This window comes from Drosophila eugracilis, unplaced genomic scaffold (assembly GCF_018153835.1).
Source record: "Drosophila eugracilis isolate 14026-0451.02 unplaced genomic scaffold, ASM1815383v1 contig_75, whole genome shotgun sequence".
Lineage (NCBI taxonomy): Eukaryota > Metazoa > Arthropoda > Insecta > Diptera > Drosophilidae > Drosophila > Drosophila eugracilis.
Window position 1 is genome coordinate 2,646,529 of NW_024573645.1, and position 21,422 is coordinate 2,667,950.

Sequence of the window (21,422 nt, forward strand, 5' to 3'; positions counted from 1 at the left end):
GAATTTCTACGTGTTTTTATTTTCAACCCTGCACCTCTGTGACCGTTTGTGTGCTTGTGTGTGTACGTGTTTGTAAATTTGTGTTTGTGTTGTGCGATTGTTTTGTTTTGACTAAAATTCTAGTTAGCTGTATTTTCAAACAAATGATTTCCTAGACGTTTATATCAAATCTAGGCCACCAAATTCGATATAGCCAAAAAAGCACGCAAATTGCCGAGAAATTGTCGTGATATCGTTTACTGATAAAACCGAGTGGCAACTCCAAGTGGCCACCATGTATACAAAAACAAGAAACAACGATGAAAACGAATCGCGCGATAAATAAAAGGAAAGCGGAGACGCAGCAGAAGAAAGAGCGACCCAAAACGGAGAATAGCAGAATCGTCGCTTCTGTTTCGACAAACAGACACTGAAAGCAGCAATTAAAAAATTGAAAATACGAAAAGAAAAAAAGAAAAAGAGCACCTAGAACGTTAGAACTCACCAAAATTACTAAGTATATCGCATAAAATAGTACGAATTGATTGCGGCTTACCTCTTTCTTTCAAAATTATTGAGTAATTAGCGAGCGGAGAGCGAAGAGAGTTCTTGAATCGAAGAGAGGCGGCAAGTAGATTTGAATACTCAAATCCTAGTGAGGTGACTTCCTGGGAAAAGTGAACTGATCCAGGTAATGCCAAGTTCCTGGTGTTCAATATGCGACAAACGGCTCTTCTTATTTTGCCCGCCCACGCCACTCTCCGTGTCTAACTGTTCAGTGTGTCTGTATGCGCGCATTTACATTTGTTTCTGTGTGCCTCTGTATGTGTGTTCTTGCTTGCACTTTGCGCGCGCTTGCAAAAGTCCTTTTCGTTTGCATTTAATTATAATTTCCAATTTACCAACCACAGCTGTGCGAAAACCAATAGCAGTTATCAAAAAATCAAAGGCAATCAATCAATTAGGTTTGAATGTAATGTAAGAAACCTTGTTGAATTATGCTGATCTAGCGATGGTGATAAGGAATTTGATTTGATAAAATCATTCTGATCACATTTGCTATTTCAATATTACTTCAATTTGAAATATTTCTCTGTTTATAAAAACTGCTATTGTTTTGTCTCTAAGTTGGATCCATAAAGTGTAAATCCGAAATCCAAAACTCCCAACCTCTCCTTTGTTTACTAATACAAAATAATAATTGAAACCACTTTATTAATATTTTGCAGAGACGCTTATCATCAGGCGGTTATTATGAAAGGTTATGATTTGATTCCAATTCTCCTAAATAAATTTAAGCTAAAACTGAAAACATTAATTTTTGTTGCTAAGCGAGGTTTTGTCTCCTAACATGAGCCCTAACTTCCTTGAAACAAATCCAGATCTTATCGAGTCCCATTTAATATCTACAGATACTAATATTATTCTCTTTCATATATACTGTACAGGCAATCACTATAAAATGTCTCGTAACAAAGACAAATACGACAGCGCCAATCGAAGACAGCAGATCTTTTTGTCGCAGGAGGATATCGCCGCTGGCAAGAAGACAAACTGGAGTGGTCTAGAGATTACCGGTATATATCATCTCTTCAATCTATAAAGATACATAGTTAATTTTTTTTTTATATCTTATTGATACAGGTTGCGTCCGCAACATCAGTCCGTCGCTCTGGGAGTTCGAGCATCTAACCGCCCTCTATCTGAACGATAACCAACTGCTGAGATTGCCAGCTGACGTCGGTATGCTGATCAGTCTCCGAACTTTGGATTTGTCCAGCAATAAGCTAAGGAGTCTTCCCGCAGAGCTTGGCGAACTCATCCAGTTGAGGTGAGTTCGGATTTTAAGAGTAACAGCTAGAAGGACTCTTTAGTATATGTGACATGTTTAAACAAAATTTTAATCAAGTATGCAACTGCTTTGCAGTAAGACATATTTATATTCAGAAATTCCTTAAATCTCTTCTTACTTACTCGAAGATCTTTTTAATGAAGGGCTTAATTACGAATGCAAAATATGGAATAGGAAATGAAAGCAGTCTTTCTTGTTAAAGGTAAATCCTGGAATTACCTTGACTCACCTTGACAAGATATTAAAAGATATATTTTGTAATAAAATAACACAGGTTGTCGTATTTAGTTTAATTAGCTTTTGATCCCGCTGTCTAGAAGTAAGCCGTAATGATCATTGATCCGCGCTTTTCACTCACCCACTCCATCGTGTCTTCTCCTTTTTAGGGAACTGCTGCTGAACAACAACTTTCTGCGCGTGCTGCCTTACGAGATCGGCAAGCTGTTCCACCTCGTCATACTCGGCCTCATGGGCAATCCGTTGCAAAAGGAGTTCATGAACATCTACAACGAGCCAAACGGCACGCAGAAACTGCTCACCTACATGCTGGACAACTTGTCATGTAAGTCCCCCTTCATCTGTGTACATCCCTATATATGTGTATGTGTGTGAGTGTGCCAGGTGCGTGAGCAGCTCCTGTCGAGGTGTGCGTCACTGTGCACGCTAGTGTGGGGGTAAAAAAGGAAAGCACGCGAAAAAAGGCTTCCGAAAAGAGAAAGTTTTCAATTGAACTGCCGGTTTAAGGGTAATTTAACTATTTGATGACACTTGGTTTTCACTGAAAAGGTTTTTAAAAGATTTAAAAGATTTGGGGCATTACAGGAACATACTTTTAATCCTTAAATCTTTAAACTAATGTTATTTCGAGATCACTTCTTTGATAGGGCAAGAAATAGGTCGTTTTTTTTTAGTATTTATTAGGGCTGTGAAAAATTGAAATAAAAATCACATTTCCAATAAGCAAAGGTGTTGCACATTTTTAAAGCTTCTTCGGGATAGGCCATAAAACCTGTTGCCGCAGCAGCAGCCATAATTAAAGTTCAAACTCACGGCTGCCTATTAATGCCAAAAACATAATGCCCGGGCATCAATTAAAAATGTATAATTGAATGCAACAATTACAACAATTGATGGAGTCGGTGTCGGCCGAAAGAACTGCACGACCTCGACATGCAAAGCCTCCGAAAGTCGCTCTTTCGTTAATGTGAGCCCAAAAGAGAGTCGGTTCGGTGATCATTTTTGTATTCCAAGTGTGGAACGTAAGAGAGAGATTTAGAGAGAGCGAGACTGGTATTAACGGCTTTTACTGTTAGCCGGGTCTCGCTAGCGATCGCATTAGCAGCTGACTTCAGTCTGCCGCTCGCTTGGCTACAAGGCGGACGCACTTGCTCCACTCTGCTCTCCAGAACGCTCACTAACTGGAAACCCGTTCGCGACCGTCGCGCATGTGCCGTGTGTTTCGTAATTGCAATCGCGCCGTGTCCCAGTTTCTTTGGCGTTCGCTTTTCATTTCGTTGCGGTGGAATCGTTTGTCTGTTGGTCAACAGCCGAAATGCTTCATTGAGTGGTGGCTCAAGCCCGAGTAATCAAACCAAGCGGCCAAGTGATGTGCAATCGACTCGATCCACCGCCAGGATACAGTTTGGGTTTAAGACAACAACAGCATGAGATCGCATGTGGCCGTTTACAGGGCGCCAGAAACAGCAGCACCACAACCACCACCACTTAACTATGCTCCCCTGCGATACCACCAGCATCCTTTAAGCCATTGGCCGGGAAGTCAGCAGCAACAAGCTCCTGCATATAGGCTGCATCATGGTCCGCCGTCTGTACCACAATCTAATTGGGCTGCTTCATCGACTGTCCAGCCACCCCAGCCCGGTGGTTATGGAGTGGTTAATCAGCAGCGAATCAATGAATGTGCCGGCATACCTCTTATCTCGAATGCCTCAAGTCACTTGTCGCCGGCCCAGCGACAGAGATTGCTGAGGAAATCTGCCCCAAAATCATGTCCAACATGGCCACCAGGTGGCGCTACAATGTCCCAGCTGGCGGTACACGCCCAGGGCATGCCGCTGCTGCAGCAGAATGGCAAGCAGCATATTCAGCAACAGCAACAGCAGTCGCAGCAGCTGCAGCATCACCAAACGCATCATCATCACCATCATCCTGTGACGACTAACTGGAGTTCGTATCAGCCAATGAGCAATCAGGCAGGTTTTAAGTTGGCGGAAAAATCTCGAGCCCTTCGATATCAAAACTCAGCACCGCCAGTGCTTAGCAGCCAGGAGAAGCCGGTTAGCAATGCTTCTAGCCAGGATCAGGGCACTTCGCCTGCAGATACCTGTCTGCCGAGGATAATTAAGCCGAGGAAGCGACGCAAAAAGGATCGCAAGCCAGGGAATTGTGTTCTGCTCAAAATGGAGTCGGAAATGCAGCCCAAGATTACTAATCCAGGTGATGGTTATCCTGCCGGAGGAGGGTCATATCACCTACCACCAGGAATATTGCAGCATGATCACACGCATGGAGTGTGCTTCTGCCGCGAATGCGACCCACTGCGTTCTTTGTGGGATTACCCACTTCGGCGATCACTTTCCGATGCTTCTTCCAGCGAACAAGGAGGCGGAAGTAGGAATTCCTCTTCCTCCACCTCATCCACGCACTCGGACAGCTCCTGCGATAGCTCTATTTGCAGCCAAAGCCTGCCTAGCTCATCGATTTTGCAGGAGGAGACCACCGAGGAGTTTGCTCCGATCACCGGCGACAGCAGTCGGGCGGAAATAGTGGGTGTAATCGGATCCCAGCGGAGTCATCCAAGTGCCGTGACCACACCCTCGCAATGCCTGAGCGATGATTCCGGGTACGGAGATATCCTGAGTGGAATCAATATAGCCAACGATCTGTTTGGCAATTGCTTTAGAGGTGGAAAACTGGGCAACGCCTCCTCCTCGATTTCCGCCCAGGCAGAGACGCTGCTGAATGAGAGTCTCAATGAGATATCGCGCAAGCTGATCGAGACCTGTAATGCGGCAGATCATGCCGGATCGGGATCGGGAGCAACCAGCGACAGTGGCTTGGATAGCGCTGGCAGCCACAACTGCGGATCAGGCCTCGTCTTTAACTTTGAGCATTTGAATCTGACGGATGCAACGCCCACTGCCTTGGATTTTCTCGTGGATTGCAACAACAATAGCAGCAGCAGCAGCAGCAACAGCAACAGTTTGGGTTTGATGTGGCGCGGGGGAAGGCAGACAAGTGGAGGTGGCAGCCACGATGACAGCCAAGTGGCAGCTGCCAAACTGGGCCCAGACAGCCGGGCCACACCCACCAGGCTGATACTGGGCACGGTGGGTAAACTGAAGCCAGCGTTTTCCACCATCTCGTGACGACGCCAATGGAAAACTAATCAAAATCAAAAAGGCAAGAAAAATGAGAAACAAGATATCGCATAGACCAGAAAGTGGCTCATTTTGCGACGATTTTGGTTGGGAAACGTGAGACGATATAACGATGCGTGGGCGGTTTTCTGATCGGGGAAATGTAAATCTCCTGAAAGTATTTTTGAATTTCTACCCAACCCAAGTTGCGCAACCTTAACGAACACAGAGTGAAGAAAGAAGAAAACCCATTAAATGGATATAACGCACATGTGAGATGATCATCACATCATCATCATCATCCACATCAACATCAACGTGATCGGAGCGAAAAACAAAAGGCCAACGAGTTGACCAAATGGGCGCAGGCAGGCAGATGGATGGAAACGAACCCCGGCTAAATGGAAACCGGGACTGGAAACCTTGTATATACCACATACACACTACTGCGACTGGGGACGGCGACTATGAATCCGAATCCGAATCCGACTTCCACTTCAACTTTCACTTTCACTGCGGCGACTACGATGACGGCGGGGGCTGTGGTAGTGGCGGCAGCGTTTTGTATATCTGTATATCTTAAGACATTTTTCTTTTCCTTTTCTTTTTGCCAAGACCACAGATAATGATGACGGAGCTGCGGGTGGGGGTTACGGGAAGGGTGCGACTCTTATGCAGATTTTGTGGCGCAAAAAGAAGAAGAAATTGTAGAAATCGTGTAGAGATACGATGTGAACCCCTAGAGATACTTTAACTTAACTATACCGTTATCTGTATCTTACCTTCTACCATACAATTAATTGTTTGTTGTTATTTGTGCATTAACGTTATCATCATCCCATAGGGCCAAAAATCGTACTCCCCAAGATCTGGGATTTATCGAGGGTCGGAGTCGTCGGGTCTATGAGTGTTAATTTGTATCTTTGAGCTTAAGCAACGTTCCTACATGTTAGTTGTGGTTTATCTTTAAAGTTTTTTTTGGGTTCTACTTAATGTTATCTAATTAGTTGGTTTGGTTTTTTACTTAGTCCGTAAACGAAGCGCTACAACGTGAACTTTTATAGTTGATAAGTTATCCTTAGATTGGGGAACACAAACAGATTGGATCTCTAATGGTTAATAGCAATGTTCTATTGAAAGCTTATATCTCTGTTTAGGTATCATACATACACGCAATGATTATAATTATATATATATTAATAACAAAATGAGCACTCATTCTTTCTAACTGAGAATATTCATGAATCTAAAGTGAGAGTTTCATTTAGTTTATTCATAGGCAGGCGATCGGTATCATATCATGTTATATTTTCAAATTAAGATTCACATTTCCGACTTGTCTGCAATTTGAGGCGCATAGTACAGCCGAAAGAAGATCTGGCGCACAATTAATTCCAACTGAGATCGCCAAGCATAAAGTCTAAATCTGAAAATCGAGAGCAGCCCTAGTTACCTGCTTAGCTGTTGTAGAAGAAGTATAGTTGGCGAGTAAAAGTTTTCGCCTTTTTTTTTTAATTAAAAGAAACTCACGAACGCGCAGCGCGCACAGAAATTGCTTGAAGTTTTCCGCTCTGCTCTGCTGTGCTCTGTGACTCCGGCTTGGCTTGGCTCGACTTGGCTTGTTGTATATTAACTTGGCTCGAATCGTGTTGACTGAGAGTCGTTGCAGTTGTCGTCTACAAGCATCGCGCCGCTGGAAAATGTCACAGATTTTCCATTGGCAGGTTCCGGCAGACAGTTTGTGGTGTTACCATTCCCCAGTTAGAAATTACCACTCGAAGCTAATTTATTTAATTAATATTTTCACTAGTTCGTATTGTTGTGCTCACCTCCCTCCCTCCCTCTTACTATTGTAGTGTTTGTTTGTTCGTAAGCATCGTTTTTGCACAAATAACAATCCTATAGTTAACCCATCAATACAATACATTATTTGTAACCCATACACATACACACACACACACCTTATACATTATGACCAACTTATTTATTTTGATTAAGCCCGAACGAGAACTCAATAAAAAGTGTAAACAAAAATGTCAAACAAAAAGAACTTGATTGCTGTTTTGATAGCCCCGAAAAAAACAAGAAGGTGTTGAAATAACGAAAAGCCAAACTCCAGCATCTAATGAGGCACGTTTGAGCCGACTTTGGAGCCGGAAAAACAAACAGAAGTCTGCGTTTTCTGGGCCTACACTTTGAAATCCCTGATGCACCACTCGAAAATGAACTTTCCAAACATTAGCAGAAGTTTTTTTTTTTTAGAGAGAAGACCGCGCCGCTGCACAGATTTCAATTACCGAAAGAAAGACGAGTGGGAACCTTTCACCTGGGTGAATCTGCTTGTGGTAGTTCGCCGGTTTGCCGGCAAACTTTGGCTTTCGCAAAAAGATGAACCGCTGTCATAACCGTAACCGGCAAATTAATTTCTGGGCATTTTGTGCCCGTCATTAGGCTAATTAATGTCTCCATTTTAGGGCCTCATTTGGAGTTCTGGCCAGCTAGTTAGTTAGCTAACTTAGCTTCTAAAGACCTCCGCTTACCTACCTACCCATCCATTATTAGGGCTTGAATTCTGTTTGCCCCTTTTGCAAGAGCCAGCTCTGGAGATCCCGTGCTTCACGTCCCATGCTCTATGCTCCGCACTCCGCTGTCCGGACCCGGACAACGGACGAACGTTGAGTGGGTCAGTGGATAATTGGGTCATTTGCAACACTGTTTGCGCCATCAGCCGCCATCTAGCACCACCGAACCACCGCGCAACACCGCCGGCCAGCAGCAGTGGCTAATGTGTTTTGGCTACGTCAATAAATGCGTCGCGCGATGCTTTTGTTGTTGTTCTTGGCCATAGATGATATAGCCGCTGGCCAACGAAGCGGGGCCATCTTTCTTAGAGTCTTCCAACATGCTAGTTTTTCTCTTTTCCTTGTAGCCCCTGAAGTTTAATTGTTTTTCCTCACCTTCTCTAGTTGCGGGTATTTCAAATTTGTCGTTCTATTTGGCAAAGGTTTTTCAAAGTTTTAACCGACAACGTCATGTTCCAAAAAGTTATGATCCATCTTTTAAAATATTTAAATATTAATATGGAAAAAAGGAAAGGGAAGAGGTAGAGCCTGGCCTAATATAAAACATTAAAAAACCAAACTAATTTCGAACTCAATAATAACTATATATATCCTAAAACATATTATCATCTAGGAAAGAGTATCAATTACTTGCATTCAAACTTGGAACCATCTTTCTTTTCTGTTTTGCTACTTCTGTGATTTTTCAGTTAGTTTCGCTGTCTTTCCATCTGCATCTCCCCCAAGTTTCCTTAGCAATTGGTCTTGCCGCTTTTCCAGTTGACTTTTCTTCGGCTAGAAATTAGCATTTCGCCATGAAATTGAAAGTTTCATTTTCCAATTAACTTGGCCAGTTCAGTGGGCCACACACACCGGTAGTTCATCGTCAACATCATCATCATTGTCTGGCGTTGCCCAAGTTCCTAGCTAGCTCTACTTCCTCTGTACCAACAAAAAAAAAAAACAGAAAAAGAGCTGTTAATCCGAATAAAGGCCAAATGTCTACGAAAAAGGTTACGCAAAATGTCAAACAGTTAAGAATCCAACTCCTAACGGCCACAAATGTCATTATTACATTTATTCTCCACTTTTAATGCCGTCTACTGCTCGTTCCCTGGGTCGTCTTTAAAAGTGGCTGTGTCTTGCTTTTTTTGTTGGTAGTGTTTTGTTGATTTTCTTTTAAGCCATTCTCGTGTTGACTTGGCTGGTAGGCTTTAGATTTTCACAGACAATTGCTGCCGCCAGCTACTTGTCTGGCACATTAGCCAAACTATACTAGAGCCCAGCCACTCGAAGAAAGATGAAGGGCTTCTCCACATTTTGAATAATTTGGCGGTGTAAAATTTGTATTCATGTTGAGCAATGTGTAAATTTGATTGTCTGTGAAGATACTAGATATTAGATACAGAAGAATTCATTAAAAGGCATGTTCTCCATTCCGATTTCAGTTGAATTCAGATGAGTCTTAATTAATGCAGATATTAGGTTTACTATGGGAACTTCTTTGATTTCTTTCCTAAATACAAACACACTTACTACGTATTAGAGTAATATAATAAAATAGTTTATTATTTAACTTTTATGGTTTGTAAATAAGTCACTATTACAGAACTGAAAGTATGTCATTGTTACCTTGCATAACATAATTGGGTTGCCGTTTTTCCAATCTTATTGGAGATTATCATGCTTTATCATGATTAGGTCACAAGTTATGATCGCAGGCCCAGAAGCAGAAGATGGTCATTAGAACAAAGAGTGAGCGATTGGGTCCATCGGATCTGACCACTCATTCATCTCATTGCCATTACTATTATATAGATATATATATATATGTATATATATAAGACCAGATCTCGCAACGTGTTGCTGCAGCCTCAAATGATGAAATCATTGGCCGGATGAGGGATAAGGTCTAATGTCACCCGTGACGTAAACTTTAAGGGGCAGAAAAGAAGATGCATACCATCGAGGCTTGGACCACATAAATCAAGTGGACGGAGAACAGCCAAAGGGCCGGTGTTAACTTAAAAGCCTTTCTGCCATTTGTGAGCGGCTTGTGCTTCATTTATTGCTGCCGTATTTGTTAACCTATTATACTCTACGAAAGGGTATTATGTATCGATTAAGATAGTGGAACTTCTGATTTAAACTTAGGAAGTAGTTGTAGTAGACTTCTACGAGTACATTAGGTATATAAATTCTTGTTATTGATAAGTCCAAACTGTATAAAAAGTGTCTTTTATCTAATGATATGGAAGAGTATCGTAATCTTCGGTCTTTGTTGACGGCTGTAACTTCTTGTTGTAAGTTATTCTTCTTCAACGTTTTTTTGTTTGTGTTTTTGTGCCCGCTCACGAAATGGGCACAACATGAATTAATTTTTTTCTGTTTCTGGCTTTTTTCCGTTTGCTGCCACTCGCAGTGGCCCACCGTTGGTTGTACAAATTTTGCCGCTCTATGTAGGTTTATAACTCGACTCGTCTGAGCTTTATTGTTGCTACCACAGCTGCTCTTCTGGCCAATGACGATCTTTTTTTCATGGCTTGCGTGTGTTTGTGTGCTGCATACGATGCTGCTGACACTGCCATTATTGTTGTAACTGTTACCTAATCGTTTAATTGGCTTAAGTCAGTTGATCTTTTCCCTCCTCTCACCTCGCCTCGCCTCCTCGCTACCCGATTTCTTGTTTTCGGCCTTTTATTTAATTTAATTTTTATGACAACTTTATGCTTTGTAATGCATTTTAAACGCATCGCCATCGTCATCGATTCCCACAACGTTTGCCGATTTAGTGGAGCATGCCGAATTGTAATGTGGGAAGAGGAAGTGGAGCGAAAATATAAAAGACCTTTTCGACCCGGCAGTTACCCTGTAAATGTTTGTTTAAACAAAAATAATACTTATTTTTAGGGATTTAAAATTGTAATATTACATTTTAAGTTGATATTTTGAGAGTATATCAAAATTGGATTTGTAGAATGGTATTTCTATATACTCTGTTTCTCTGCTATAGGATCAACATATAAGGTCTTAGGTATGGACTTAGGTAGGTAGTTTAATCTCTAACAGAGCCAAAATATCTTCCTATTTCTAAACATAATTTATATGCTCGTTCTTTATAAGTTAGTGCTCCAAATATTGCTAACCTTTTTGGCCAATATACCCCCGGCTTTCGCTCCGTTTAAGTATCACGGAGCGTATGACAAAACGGCCCCAAAAAACAACTGAAATGGTTTATTTATATAGCGAAACCGGTATTAATAACTGCAATTGGGAGTGTGAAGAAGCGGCAGCCGCTCGTTCGGCGATGATGATATTAGTGCCAAAAAATTATAATAGTGTGGCTGGCGAGGGCAATAACAAAGCAGCTGATGATTTGGGGCCGGTGCCGGACCCAGCCCCCTCCGCCCAGCAATGCCTTTGTGAATGTTAACGGTTATTTCGGTTACGAAATGCTAACTTTTTTTTTTGGCTTGGTTGGTTTGTTCGTTTTTTAATATTATTTTGTGCTTTGTCATGGCAAAGCTTTTCCGTTTTTGATTTCATTGCTTGTTGGGCTGATTCGTTGGTTTTTTTTGTGGAGTAATTCGCATAATTGGCCCATATTTCTTATAAATATGCATCTGAAATCGGAAATGTTTTCGTCTGGGCCGTCTCGGCTTTATTGTTATTATTGTTTTAAATGCGGAAGTGAGCTTACAGCCTGTTTTCATTTCATTTCGTTTTCGTTTTGCCGGTTGTGTTTTTTTTTTGGTCTTGTTTTTTTGGGCTTATCAAGGTTGTTGTTGCGTAAAAGGAAGTGCAAATGGTTAGAAAGTTTTATGGTCAGGGAATGGGCCAAAACTGCACTGGGAAAAAAATCAAGTATTTCCTGCTTAACACCTGTCAATGCGAACCAGCAAAAAGCGCAAACAAACAGCGATTTCGCTATACAGTCATTTTTAGTGTTTAAGAAGTCATTCTTAATTGAAGGCCTCACGAATTTTAGCACTTCATTTCTCTAAAAAGAAACTTATCCAATATACTTCCTTACCATAAGTAGACCCAATAGATCTCTCTTACTTGAAAGTATAACGTCTGAAAGAGTGGTTTGTTTATTAGTTCTTTGAAAAGGTGAAATTTTTGAAAAAGCAATTTCCGCTTTAAGACCAAAAAATGGCAGCTTAAATCAAAAATGTTGAAATTAATTTGATTTTAGCTTTGTTAATTTAAATTTTATGTTTATTTACAACACAAGGGAGTGTATTTATTGCTGAGCATTGCAATTATTCGATTTAATTATAGTTTAACATTGATTTTTATTTCAATTGCATTTGCACTCAAAAATGTAGATTAACTTTTAGTGTTCGATAGTTACGATTTCTAATTATAGTTCAAGCCATGAATGGAATGTATATAAATTTAGTGATTTGTGAGACTTGCCCCTGGATGCTTTCTTTGGGGCTGGGTTGCTGGATGGTTGGCTGGATTGGATGGCCCATTACAGGCTGTGTCAATGTCAGCAGGCGGCAGGCAGAAGGCAGTAGGCAGTTGCCTCGTCGCCGCTTTCCAACTGCGGGAGAGAGAAAGTACCCGAGTCTTGCGACTGCGACTGCGAGTGCGCGCAAAGATTTAAAAGTGGATCAGCGAAAGAAAAATAAACGTAACCAAGCAGCGTGCGGCATTGTTGGCCGATCGCGTGAGGCAGCCCCTGCCTCCTACGAAGATGCTGCTGCACTTGAAAAAACTGGGATGTTCTTAGCTTAGCGAAAGTACTATCATAAAAATAAGACAAGAGTTAGTCCTGGATGTTAAAGTTAATATCAACAAGGAATCCTAACGAGAAGCTCACCTAACATGAAAGACTATAATAATTTCTTACAAGAATTTGAATTTGTAGATGAGATTAATTAAAATGCTTAATGAGATTCCTAGAAATCATAATATTGCAATTTCTTAAATTCATTTAAACTAAATCTCTAGATTTTTTCATTGTGTCTTTTGCTGATGGATGGAAAGAAAGCCCACGCCAGTCTGCGACTCCAAATGCTGATGGAGTTACCGGTGGTGGTGGTCGTGGTGATGGTGCTCCGGTGGAGATGGGGTGCTCCGGTGATGTTGAAGCTACCTCTGCATCGGCTGTTGCCACTCGTCATCCGCTCGCCTGTGCATAATCACTGTGCGCGCACATTTTCAATTGATTTTCCATGTGACGCAGCACAATTGAAGTCTTTTGAATATGGCGCTCACGATCGGGCACGATCTGTGAAACCCGGCAAGAAATGCAGCGGCAAATGCTGTCCAACTGGTTTCCCACACGCACACGAGTATGTGCAAGGAAACTAACAATTGTGGCCAAAAGAATAGTGATTACAAATTACTAAATGTTAGCATAGTAAATCTCTAGTAAAGCAATCAGCTAAAGATAACATTCTTATGTTATAGTTTTTTGAGATAAATCATCATGAAATATATATTGATCACCTGTAGCTATATTTTTGACCGCTATTGTAATTTCTTGTCCGTGTGCTTGGAGCGCCTGAAGTGCACCTTAAATTGTGTTTCATTATTATGATTTTAATGCCAGATTGTCTTAAGTGCATCGCATCGACGGCGACTGAAGTGGACTGACAACCAATACCAGTCAGAAACTGGCAACTGGCAAGCAGCAACTAACAACTAGCAACCTGCAACTTGCAACTTGCGATTGCTGAACGCCATTGAACATTGGCAGTCAATTGCTGCTGCTGCTGCTGCGATCGCATCGAGCGAGGAAAAACTGGTGCAAATGAAACAAGTTATCTAATTGCAGTGGCTCAAAGAAGTGTGGCAAGTGGCGAGTTGACTTTTGTTTTCTATTCGGAGCAGGCCTCTCCATCCACTACTCCCCTAGAGCAACTTCTCCTTTACCCTCGATAGCCGCCTTCATTTACCAACGTGTTGTGCATACGAAATTGTTGGCCAATACCAACACATACTCACTCACTCACACTCTAAACAGGCTCTGCATTGGCCTCTTGGCGTTTTTAATCGCACCAAATTTCAATTTGAATTTCACTTTCTTTTTCGATACGCTCACTTGGGTTTTTGCCTTTCGAACTTTTGTTTGTTGTCTTTGCCTCTGAGAGTTGTTTTTTTTTCTGTTTCGCTGTTCGCTATTGTATTTCATTTCGTTTCTTTTTGTTTTCAAATGCAGCAAAGCAGCGACCATGAAATCTTTTTTGGATAGAAAGGGCTTTCTAGTGGCGCCCGAGGAGGGAATCAAGAAGTAAAAAAAAAAACAAGGGAAAGGTTTTCGGTGGGAGAGGAGTTAGAAGGGGAGGCAATAGGCCGACACGACATGGCGTGACATCGGGCTGCGAGGCGAATATTGAACCATCGAATGGCAACTCTGAGCTGAGTTTACCGTGTCAGGAGAGAGTAAACATAATTGATATGCATCCATTAAGCAGTAAATAATCTTGATTGGGTGACGGTGGAAATTTATGACTGATCGGCTCAGTGGATTAATGAAAGGATACAACTCTAATAACGATGTATCCTAACTCTGTAAATTAAACTTTTTCTATCTACAATGTCTATTAAGATCTTGTTATTATTATTACAAATGGTCTTATTGGGAGCACTTTGAATTAACATCTCTGACAGCTGAAAACTCACAAAAGAACCTGCCAAAAAGTAGAGCACCAAGCAAACATCTTTCAATTACCATTTCAGCCATGGGAACCGGTTTACGTTTTCACTTTTATTTCGGTAATGAGAATTATCTTGCTAAGTTTGCCGTTTAACTAGATAGATAGAGTTTAGTGTGAAATGGAAATTATATAACCAGAGAAAAGAAATTTGTAATATTTAATTTTGTATCCTATATTATGGTTAATAGATGTTAAGAAGTCAAACTTTCCACCTACATATATTCACCATTCCCCTTCTTACCAGCTCCCTAAAAAATATGGCACGCTTCGCCGGTTGAACAAATTTGTTTTTCAAATTTCGTTGATCGCTTTGTTTTCCAAAGTGTTTTCGATGTGTGTGCCTTTTGTTACACCTGTCCATGGGGTAATCACTCACAAATTCGGTGAAATTATTTACCAAGCGTCCCACTCATCGGTTGGGAGTGGATGCGTAGGTGTACGCAGTGGGTAAAAGTTTCGTAACTAAACCCCTTTAACCCACCGATGACTACGATGATTATGATTATGATGATGATGAGGAGCCCCACTTCACTTGAGGATGCCACCACATTTGCTCATAACAATTGGCATTGAGTTTGCTGTCAGAGTCTTTTGTTTGGCATTTTGTAATTCAACAATTTTAGTTAATACTTACGCTTCAAACACAACGATCGTTCAAAAATACACGTTACGTTGCCATTTTTTTTTTTTTTTCAAACCTTTCTCATTTCGGTGACTCATTTGCGTCTTCTGTAATTTTCGTTGTGCCATTTCAATTAAATAACCATTTGCATAATTAAAGAGCCAACGAGAGTGCTGGGTCCTAAAAACGAATTGTACAATTAAAATGCAATCAAAGCAGTGTTAATGTAGTCATTAAAGGCTGTCAGCAAAAATACAAAAAAAAAAAGGGAAAAACACATGCACAACTGGAAAAAAAAGAAACAAAACAAGGCGAAGACAGCAACAAAATTATGAACAAAAAAATCACCAAATTTATTAAAAAGTTTTTTTTTTTTTTTTTTTTTTGATATAACAATATTAATATTTATTAAACGTCAATCAGCCAACTTAATGGCTATAATACGTTGAGTACTACATAGAACAAAATAACATAAATACCTAACAGGAAGGAAATTAACAAATTTTTATAACTAGATAACTAGAGATCAATGCTAAATGCTAATGCTAAATTTACTGCTTTAGGACTCGAGAAATTTGGCGTCCTCTTTGTCCAGAGATCGGCTGGATGCCTTCGCTTTAAACGTCTTCTTATAGTAGTGAGAGCTAGTGAGGAGGCTAGGTGGTTTGTGTGAGCTGTGAGACCATTTTTTTAACCTCCTAGGGTGCTTTTTTTTTTTTTTCTAAAGAGAAAGAGGGGGGGTTTTTTTATATTGTTTTTTTTTTGTAAAAAAGGAAACATTAAATAAAAAAAATAAAAGGTTTGTTTTTTTTTTTTGAATTTTCATGACGTTAGAATCCGAAGCCAAGCCTCATAGTTGGATGCAGTACATCATCGAGGGCACCACAATTGATTTGTACAGTAGCACTTTGTTAGCTAGGCTTAGCTTGCTCGTTGGCTTAAGCAACCAGTAGAGTTTCCTAAGCTTGGAACGACAAGTAGCTGCTATTTTCGAAGTATGCTGCCTCCACGTGAGGCGCTTATCTAAAATGAGGCCCAGGTACTGCGCCTGTGATGATTGCGGAATGATGTCGTCGTGAAGTTTGACCTCCGGAAGGGACTGCACTCTCCAAGCGAAACAGCAGTGTTGTGATTTCCTTCCATTAATCGCTATGTTCCACCTGTTGGTCCACTTGCCGTATGTGTCCAGAAATTCCTGGGTGATTCTTGATGCCTCGATACGGCAAGAGGAGTTGACTAGGAACGCCGTGTCATCGGCGTAGGTGGCCAGAAGTGTGTTTGGTTCATTCGGACAAGGCAGGTCAGAAGTGAACAGAGTATACAGCACGGGACCCAGGACACTCCCCTGTGGAACCCCAGCACGAGCAGATCTTATGCTTGACTCACTCCTCTTACTTCAACCATAAAACTTCTGACCAAGTAAATATGATTTAAGTAAGAGGAATTGGGCAGTCGGGAGAAGAGATTTCAGCTTATACAGCAGGCCATCATGCCACACGCGATCAAAGGCTTCCTTAACGTCGAGGAAGATAGCAGAGCTGTATTGTTTGTTTTCAAAGGCATTCAGAATATGGTGCACAACTCGATGGACTTGCTCAGGAGTCCCATGTTGCTTCCTAAAACCAAACTGGTGGTCGGGAATGGCGTCTCTGTATGGTTCTTACTCCCATAATTCTACTAAGGAATATTCTCTCGAATATTTTAGAGAACGTAGGTAGTAAGCTTATCGGCCTGTATGATCCAACAAGGTTCTCCGGTTTTCCTGGCTTTGGAATCATCGTTATCACGGCACACTTCCATTGGGACGGGAAGTGGTGGATACGTAACATCGAGTTGAAAATGAGAACAAGAAACAGGACTCCCTTTTTAGGGAGAGCCTTAGCAACCCTGCTATCAATGCCATCAAATCCTGGCGCCTTGCTGGAGCGTAGCTTTTGAATATGGAGGCAAACCTCTTTTGGACTTATGTGCTTTATGGGGAGTGCATCCGAGCAGGAGAGTTGAGAAAGGCCCGAGTGTCAGCGACATCCTCCGAGCTCGCAAGGTTGAATGGCTGAAAGCGTTGCTCTAGTTCTTCGGCAAAAGCTAATGAGATCTCTGAGTCTGATTTGCACCATGTACCGTCTGTTTTCTTAATTGGGATCTTCCTAAGAGGCTGCCTTTTTAATTTCCTTGTAGCTTTCCAGAGATTGAAGCCGTAAGGTTTGCTGGGGTCCGCATTGAGAAGCATTTCCTCAAAGAACTCACGCTTGGTTATACGCAGGAGTTTTTTAAGCTCGTCTTCAGTACGTCGATATGCTCTTTTGTCGACTGGATCTTGGGACCTCTTATTAAAAAAAGTGAAAGTTTTTAGTCGGCGTCGCCTCGCCGTTTGCAACAAAATTACCGGAGGGAAAAAGAAATGCAAAAACAATCAACGAGTCTGCGAAACAAAGCAAAACAAATCGCTAAAAGCCCCGCTACCGCTTCATTTTAAGAGCGGAGAGAGAGAGAGAAGAGAGGAGAGCGAGTCCATAACCAAATCACTGGCTATCGGGAGCGATTAGGTTCCACATTCCCAACTTGCCGCACTGAGTTTGTTCGATTCAATGTTGTGGCTCCCATTGCTCCGGCGAGATGTTGTAAGAAACAGCCCAGCCACGGCAACCAATTCGAGGAACGGCGGGGCGGGTGTGGCTCGCAAGATCTTCCACCCGCACCACCAGCTTAATCCGTATCATAATCATCATCAGCAGCAGCAGCAGCATCATCAACAGCAACAATCATACCGCACGTTTTACACCCATCTGCCGCAAATGCCGCAATACGCCTATGTACCACCAACACCGATCTATCAACCCCTTAGCTGGAGGAATCCCACATGTACTAGTACCAGTAGGCCCTTGCCCAGTGCTCCTCCATCACTCAGTAAGTGGTTCCCGCAGCTTCAGGGTACTTCTTGGGGTACCAAAATGGTACCAATATCCTTAAGTGGGTATAAAGATGTCTTAACAACAAAATAAAACCACATTATTATACTTAAGGAAAGTTTAAATAGTAATAGCTACCAATATCTTTAAACACCCATTACTGCTGCACCTTAGTGTTGTATGCAAAAACCAAGGCACCGCACCACCTGACTTGAGTGGTGGTGTTGCCGCTTTTGCGATGCGATGGGGCAACCAAAAGACGGAAGCAATTTTATTGCTTGTGCATGTCACTTTCACCGCTTGCAATCTTTGCCAGGGCAAAGTGAGGGGAAGTGGTTGTGGAAGAACGTGGACGAAACCACAGCACAGCACAGTGTGCCAGTGGAGTAGAGGCGATACGGATAGCGGTCGTGTCGTCTGGTGGGTACTTTTATATGCGGGTGCTAATTTCATAATCTCTTGCAACTTGGCATTTTCACTCGCCCAACTAACCGTACATCCGTGTGTGTCTTTTTTCTTTTTCTCTTTGCAGTTACCGTCAATCCACCGCCCCAGAGGCCCTGGCTGCCATTGGCCAAGCCCAACAAAACGCGACCAGCCTGTAAGTTGTAATTAAAGCTTAATAGCTGCCAGTTAGCCAACAAGAATTTTCTATTACAAAGCCATTTGTAGTTACCCTAGATAGCCAAGCAAGCCGCTCTTATTTCACTTCCATCATCGATAAGTACTTATTTTTTAAAGCTTTAAACATGAAAACCAAATCAATAACTAACAAAGTTAGATCTTTAGTTTAATGAACGGCTTGTAAGGCTTTTTAGTATGCCCTACTTAATTTTAATTAATTAAACAATTGTCCTAATTTTTAGGCATTTTTACGGTTATGTGCTATAATGTCCTCTGCGACAAATACGCGACAAGGCAAATGTACGGATATTGTCCATCTTGGGCGCTCTGCTGGGAGTACCGGAAAAAGTCGATCATAGATGAGATCCGGCATTATGCAGCGGATATCATTAGTCTGCAGGAGATCGAGACGGAACAGTTTTACCACTTCTTCCTGCCAGAGCTCAAGAACGATGGCTATGAAGGGATCTTTTCACCAAAGTCGCGAGCCAAGACAATGTCCGAGGTGGAGCGGAAGTATGTCGATGGTTGTGCGATATTCTTTAGAGCGTCCAAGTGAGTACTAGAGATAAGACCTTTTGCCTGGATAGGAAACTAATGCAAGGATTTCATCTTACAGATTTACGTTGATCAAAGAGTCGCTGATAGAGTTCAACCAACTCGCAATGGCCAATGCCGAGGGCTCAGACAACATGCTGAACCGCGTGATGCCCAAGGACAACATCGGTCTGGCCGCCCTGCTCAAGGTGAAGGAGAACGCCTGGGAGCCAATGTCTGAGGTAACGCAGATCTCGCAGCCACTGCTCGTCTGTACGGCGCACATACACTGGGACCCTGAGTTCTGCGACGTTAAGCTCATCCAAACGATGATGCTAAGCAACGAGTTGAAGACCATCATCGACGAGGCAAGCCACAGCTTCCGGCCGGGCCACAAGAACGACTCAAATGCCGTACAGCTGTTGCTGTGCGGAGACTTCAACTCACTGCCCGATTCGGGCGTGGTGGAGTTCCTGGGCAAGGGTCGGGTCTCTATGGACCATTTGGACTTTAAGGATATGGGCTACAAGTCATGTCTGCAGCGGTTGCTCTCGAACGACACCAACGAGTTTACCCACTCGTTTAAGCTGGCCTCTGCCTACAACGAGGACATCATGCCGCACACCAACTACACGTTTGACTTTAAGGGCATCATCGACTACATATTCTACACGAAGACAGGCATGGTACCACTGGGCCTGCTGGGTCCCGTCTCTAATGACTGGCTGCGCGAGAACAAGGTGGTTGGATGCCCCCATCCGCACATACCCTCCGATCATTTCCCACTGCTTGTGGAGCTGGAACTTATGCATACGGCAAGCCAACAGGCGCCTCCCAACGGGCTAATAAATCGCCGGTAGCAATAGAATCGACGCGGCAGACCCACCACCAGCAATAGCACTACTACCAGCACCACCCTGATGACGACGACGACGGCGCCGGCGGCCTCGCGCACGCCGGCTGCCAGCGGGGGAGGAAGCGGTAGTGGGAATGGGAGTGGGAGTGGCGGAGTAGCTGTAAGTGGAAGTGGTGGAGGTGGAGCACTAATGATCCCAGGCGGCTATAGGGGACGGAGCTGCAGCAATAGTGGATGCCATCGTCTGACTGCTGCTCTTGCAGCGGCGAGAAAAGCAGCCAATCCTCCGCCGCCAGGGGATAAGCCGGCCACCGCTTCGCATCCCGCTCCCACCTGACGTGGCGATCTGCTCGCATCAAAAATTCAGTTTTAGTTAGATACGACATTAATTTTGATTTCTAACCCCGGTCACCCAGCTCTTATACCAACAATCCCCCCCTCCCCCAAGAACCCTAAGTTATAAGCTGACGACGTTGTGGAGGTCTCGCCGCTTTGTGCGCTGGATCGCAAAGTGGGCTCACCGATGCAACACATTAACTAAGATCGTAATCGTAATAGGAAGGAATATAATTTACATGCTGCACTCCTCTTCTGCGCTTCTCGTTTTGATTTTATCAACTGCACGTTTTCACCATCGAATAAATTCATTATTTACAATATGCATATGTCAACTGTTAAATTTTTGCAAACGCCCCCACTTACATAGCAATAACTAAAACTAAACTAATTTCGTTTAACAAAATTATTAGCATCCGTTCGTAAGAAGTAACCAAAACCAATTATTCATTAAGTAAAAAGTAAATTACATTGTGTAAAAATTAAACGAAAAAAGAAATATGCAAAATTATCTGATCAAACCGTTTTCTAAATTGTGTTAGATCATTGCAAAAAAAATATATATCTACAGAGTTACAAGATACAACTTATGTGTATAGATACTATTTTGGCCAGAGAATTAATTGTACCGGAAATGATCCGGATGTGCAAAGTAAAATAGATCATTTAACTAGTTGATAAATGCAGCGCAAGTTCATGTAATGTATAACATTAGAATGCTTCGAGAATATATCGTTCGATGTTTATTTGAGTGCATTGGGTTAGGTCGAATTGTGTGTATGTTAAAGAATCAACAGAATAATCTTAGGGGCGGAACGTATTTCATAGAGATTTTTCCAACATTTTTCTTTTACGAAAAGAATTAACAATTTTTGTTTTCTTTGTAAGATCAAAGCTCAATGGATTACTTTCCGCTCCTTCGATTCGATAGTAATATAATATACCCACCCCATTGTGCATATTTAGACCTAAAGAGATCTTATATAAATATAAACTATGTGTACATATATGCATGCAGCGAAAACACAAAATAAATGTCGTAAAAAAGTATTTATAAGTTTCGAATGACCGAAAACACATCTTCCATGGAAC

The 21,422-nt window shown here is 42.2% G+C and overlaps 2 protein-coding genes across 3 annotated transcripts; both read left to right on the plus strand.

Moving 5' to 3' along the window:
• Nucleotides 1-30: 30 nt before the first annotated feature.
• LOC108116589 (CCR4-NOT transcription complex subunit 6-like) lies at nt 31-21,380 on the plus strand. Of its 2 annotated transcripts, XM_017228533.2 has the most exons (8): nt 31-670; nt 1,209-1,240; nt 1,428-1,556; nt 1,624-1,810; nt 2,218-2,393; nt 18,510-18,578; nt 18,844-19,156; nt 19,221-21,380. In XM_017228533.2, the coding sequence occupies exons 2-8, from the start codon at nt 1,234-1,236 to the stop codon at nt 19,996-19,998; spliced, it is 1,659 nt and encodes a 552-aa protein (XP_017084022.1). In that variant the 5' UTR covers nt 31-670; nt 1,209-1,233; the 3' UTR covers nt 19,999-21,380. The 2 variants fall into 2 exon arrangements, with proteins under 2 accessions (XP_017084022.1, XP_017084023.1); XM_017228534.2 differs by lacking the exons at nt 31-670; nt 1,209-1,240; nt 1,428-1,556; nt 1,624-1,810; nt 2,218-2,393 and adding an exon at nt 17,409-17,975.
• LOC108116588 lies at nt 3,144-7,263 on the plus strand. The gene has a single exon (XM_017228532.2). It carries the CDS (start codon nt 3,496-3,498, stop codon nt 5,218-5,220), a length of 1,725 nt encoding a protein of 574 aa, XP_017084021.1. The 5' UTR covers nt 3,144-3,495; the 3' UTR covers nt 5,221-7,263.
• Nucleotides 21,381-21,422: the final 42 nt, after the last annotated feature.

Excerpts from the sequence above, each read along its gene's own strand:
- LOC108116588 (XM_017228532.2), top strand. The coding sequence starts at position 3,496 with ATGAGATCGCATGTGGCCGTTTACAGGGCGCCAGAAACAGCAGCACCA.
- LOC108116589 (XM_017228533.2), top strand. Across the intron at positions 1,557-1,623 it reads GAGTGGTCTAGAGATTACCG|GTTGCGTCCGCAACATCAGT; the intron begins GTATATATCATC and ends TTATTGATACAG. Across the intron at positions 18,579-18,843 it reads CAACAAAACGCGACCAGCCT|GCATTTTTACGGTTATGTGC; the intron begins GTAAGTTGTAAT and ends CCTAATTTTTAG.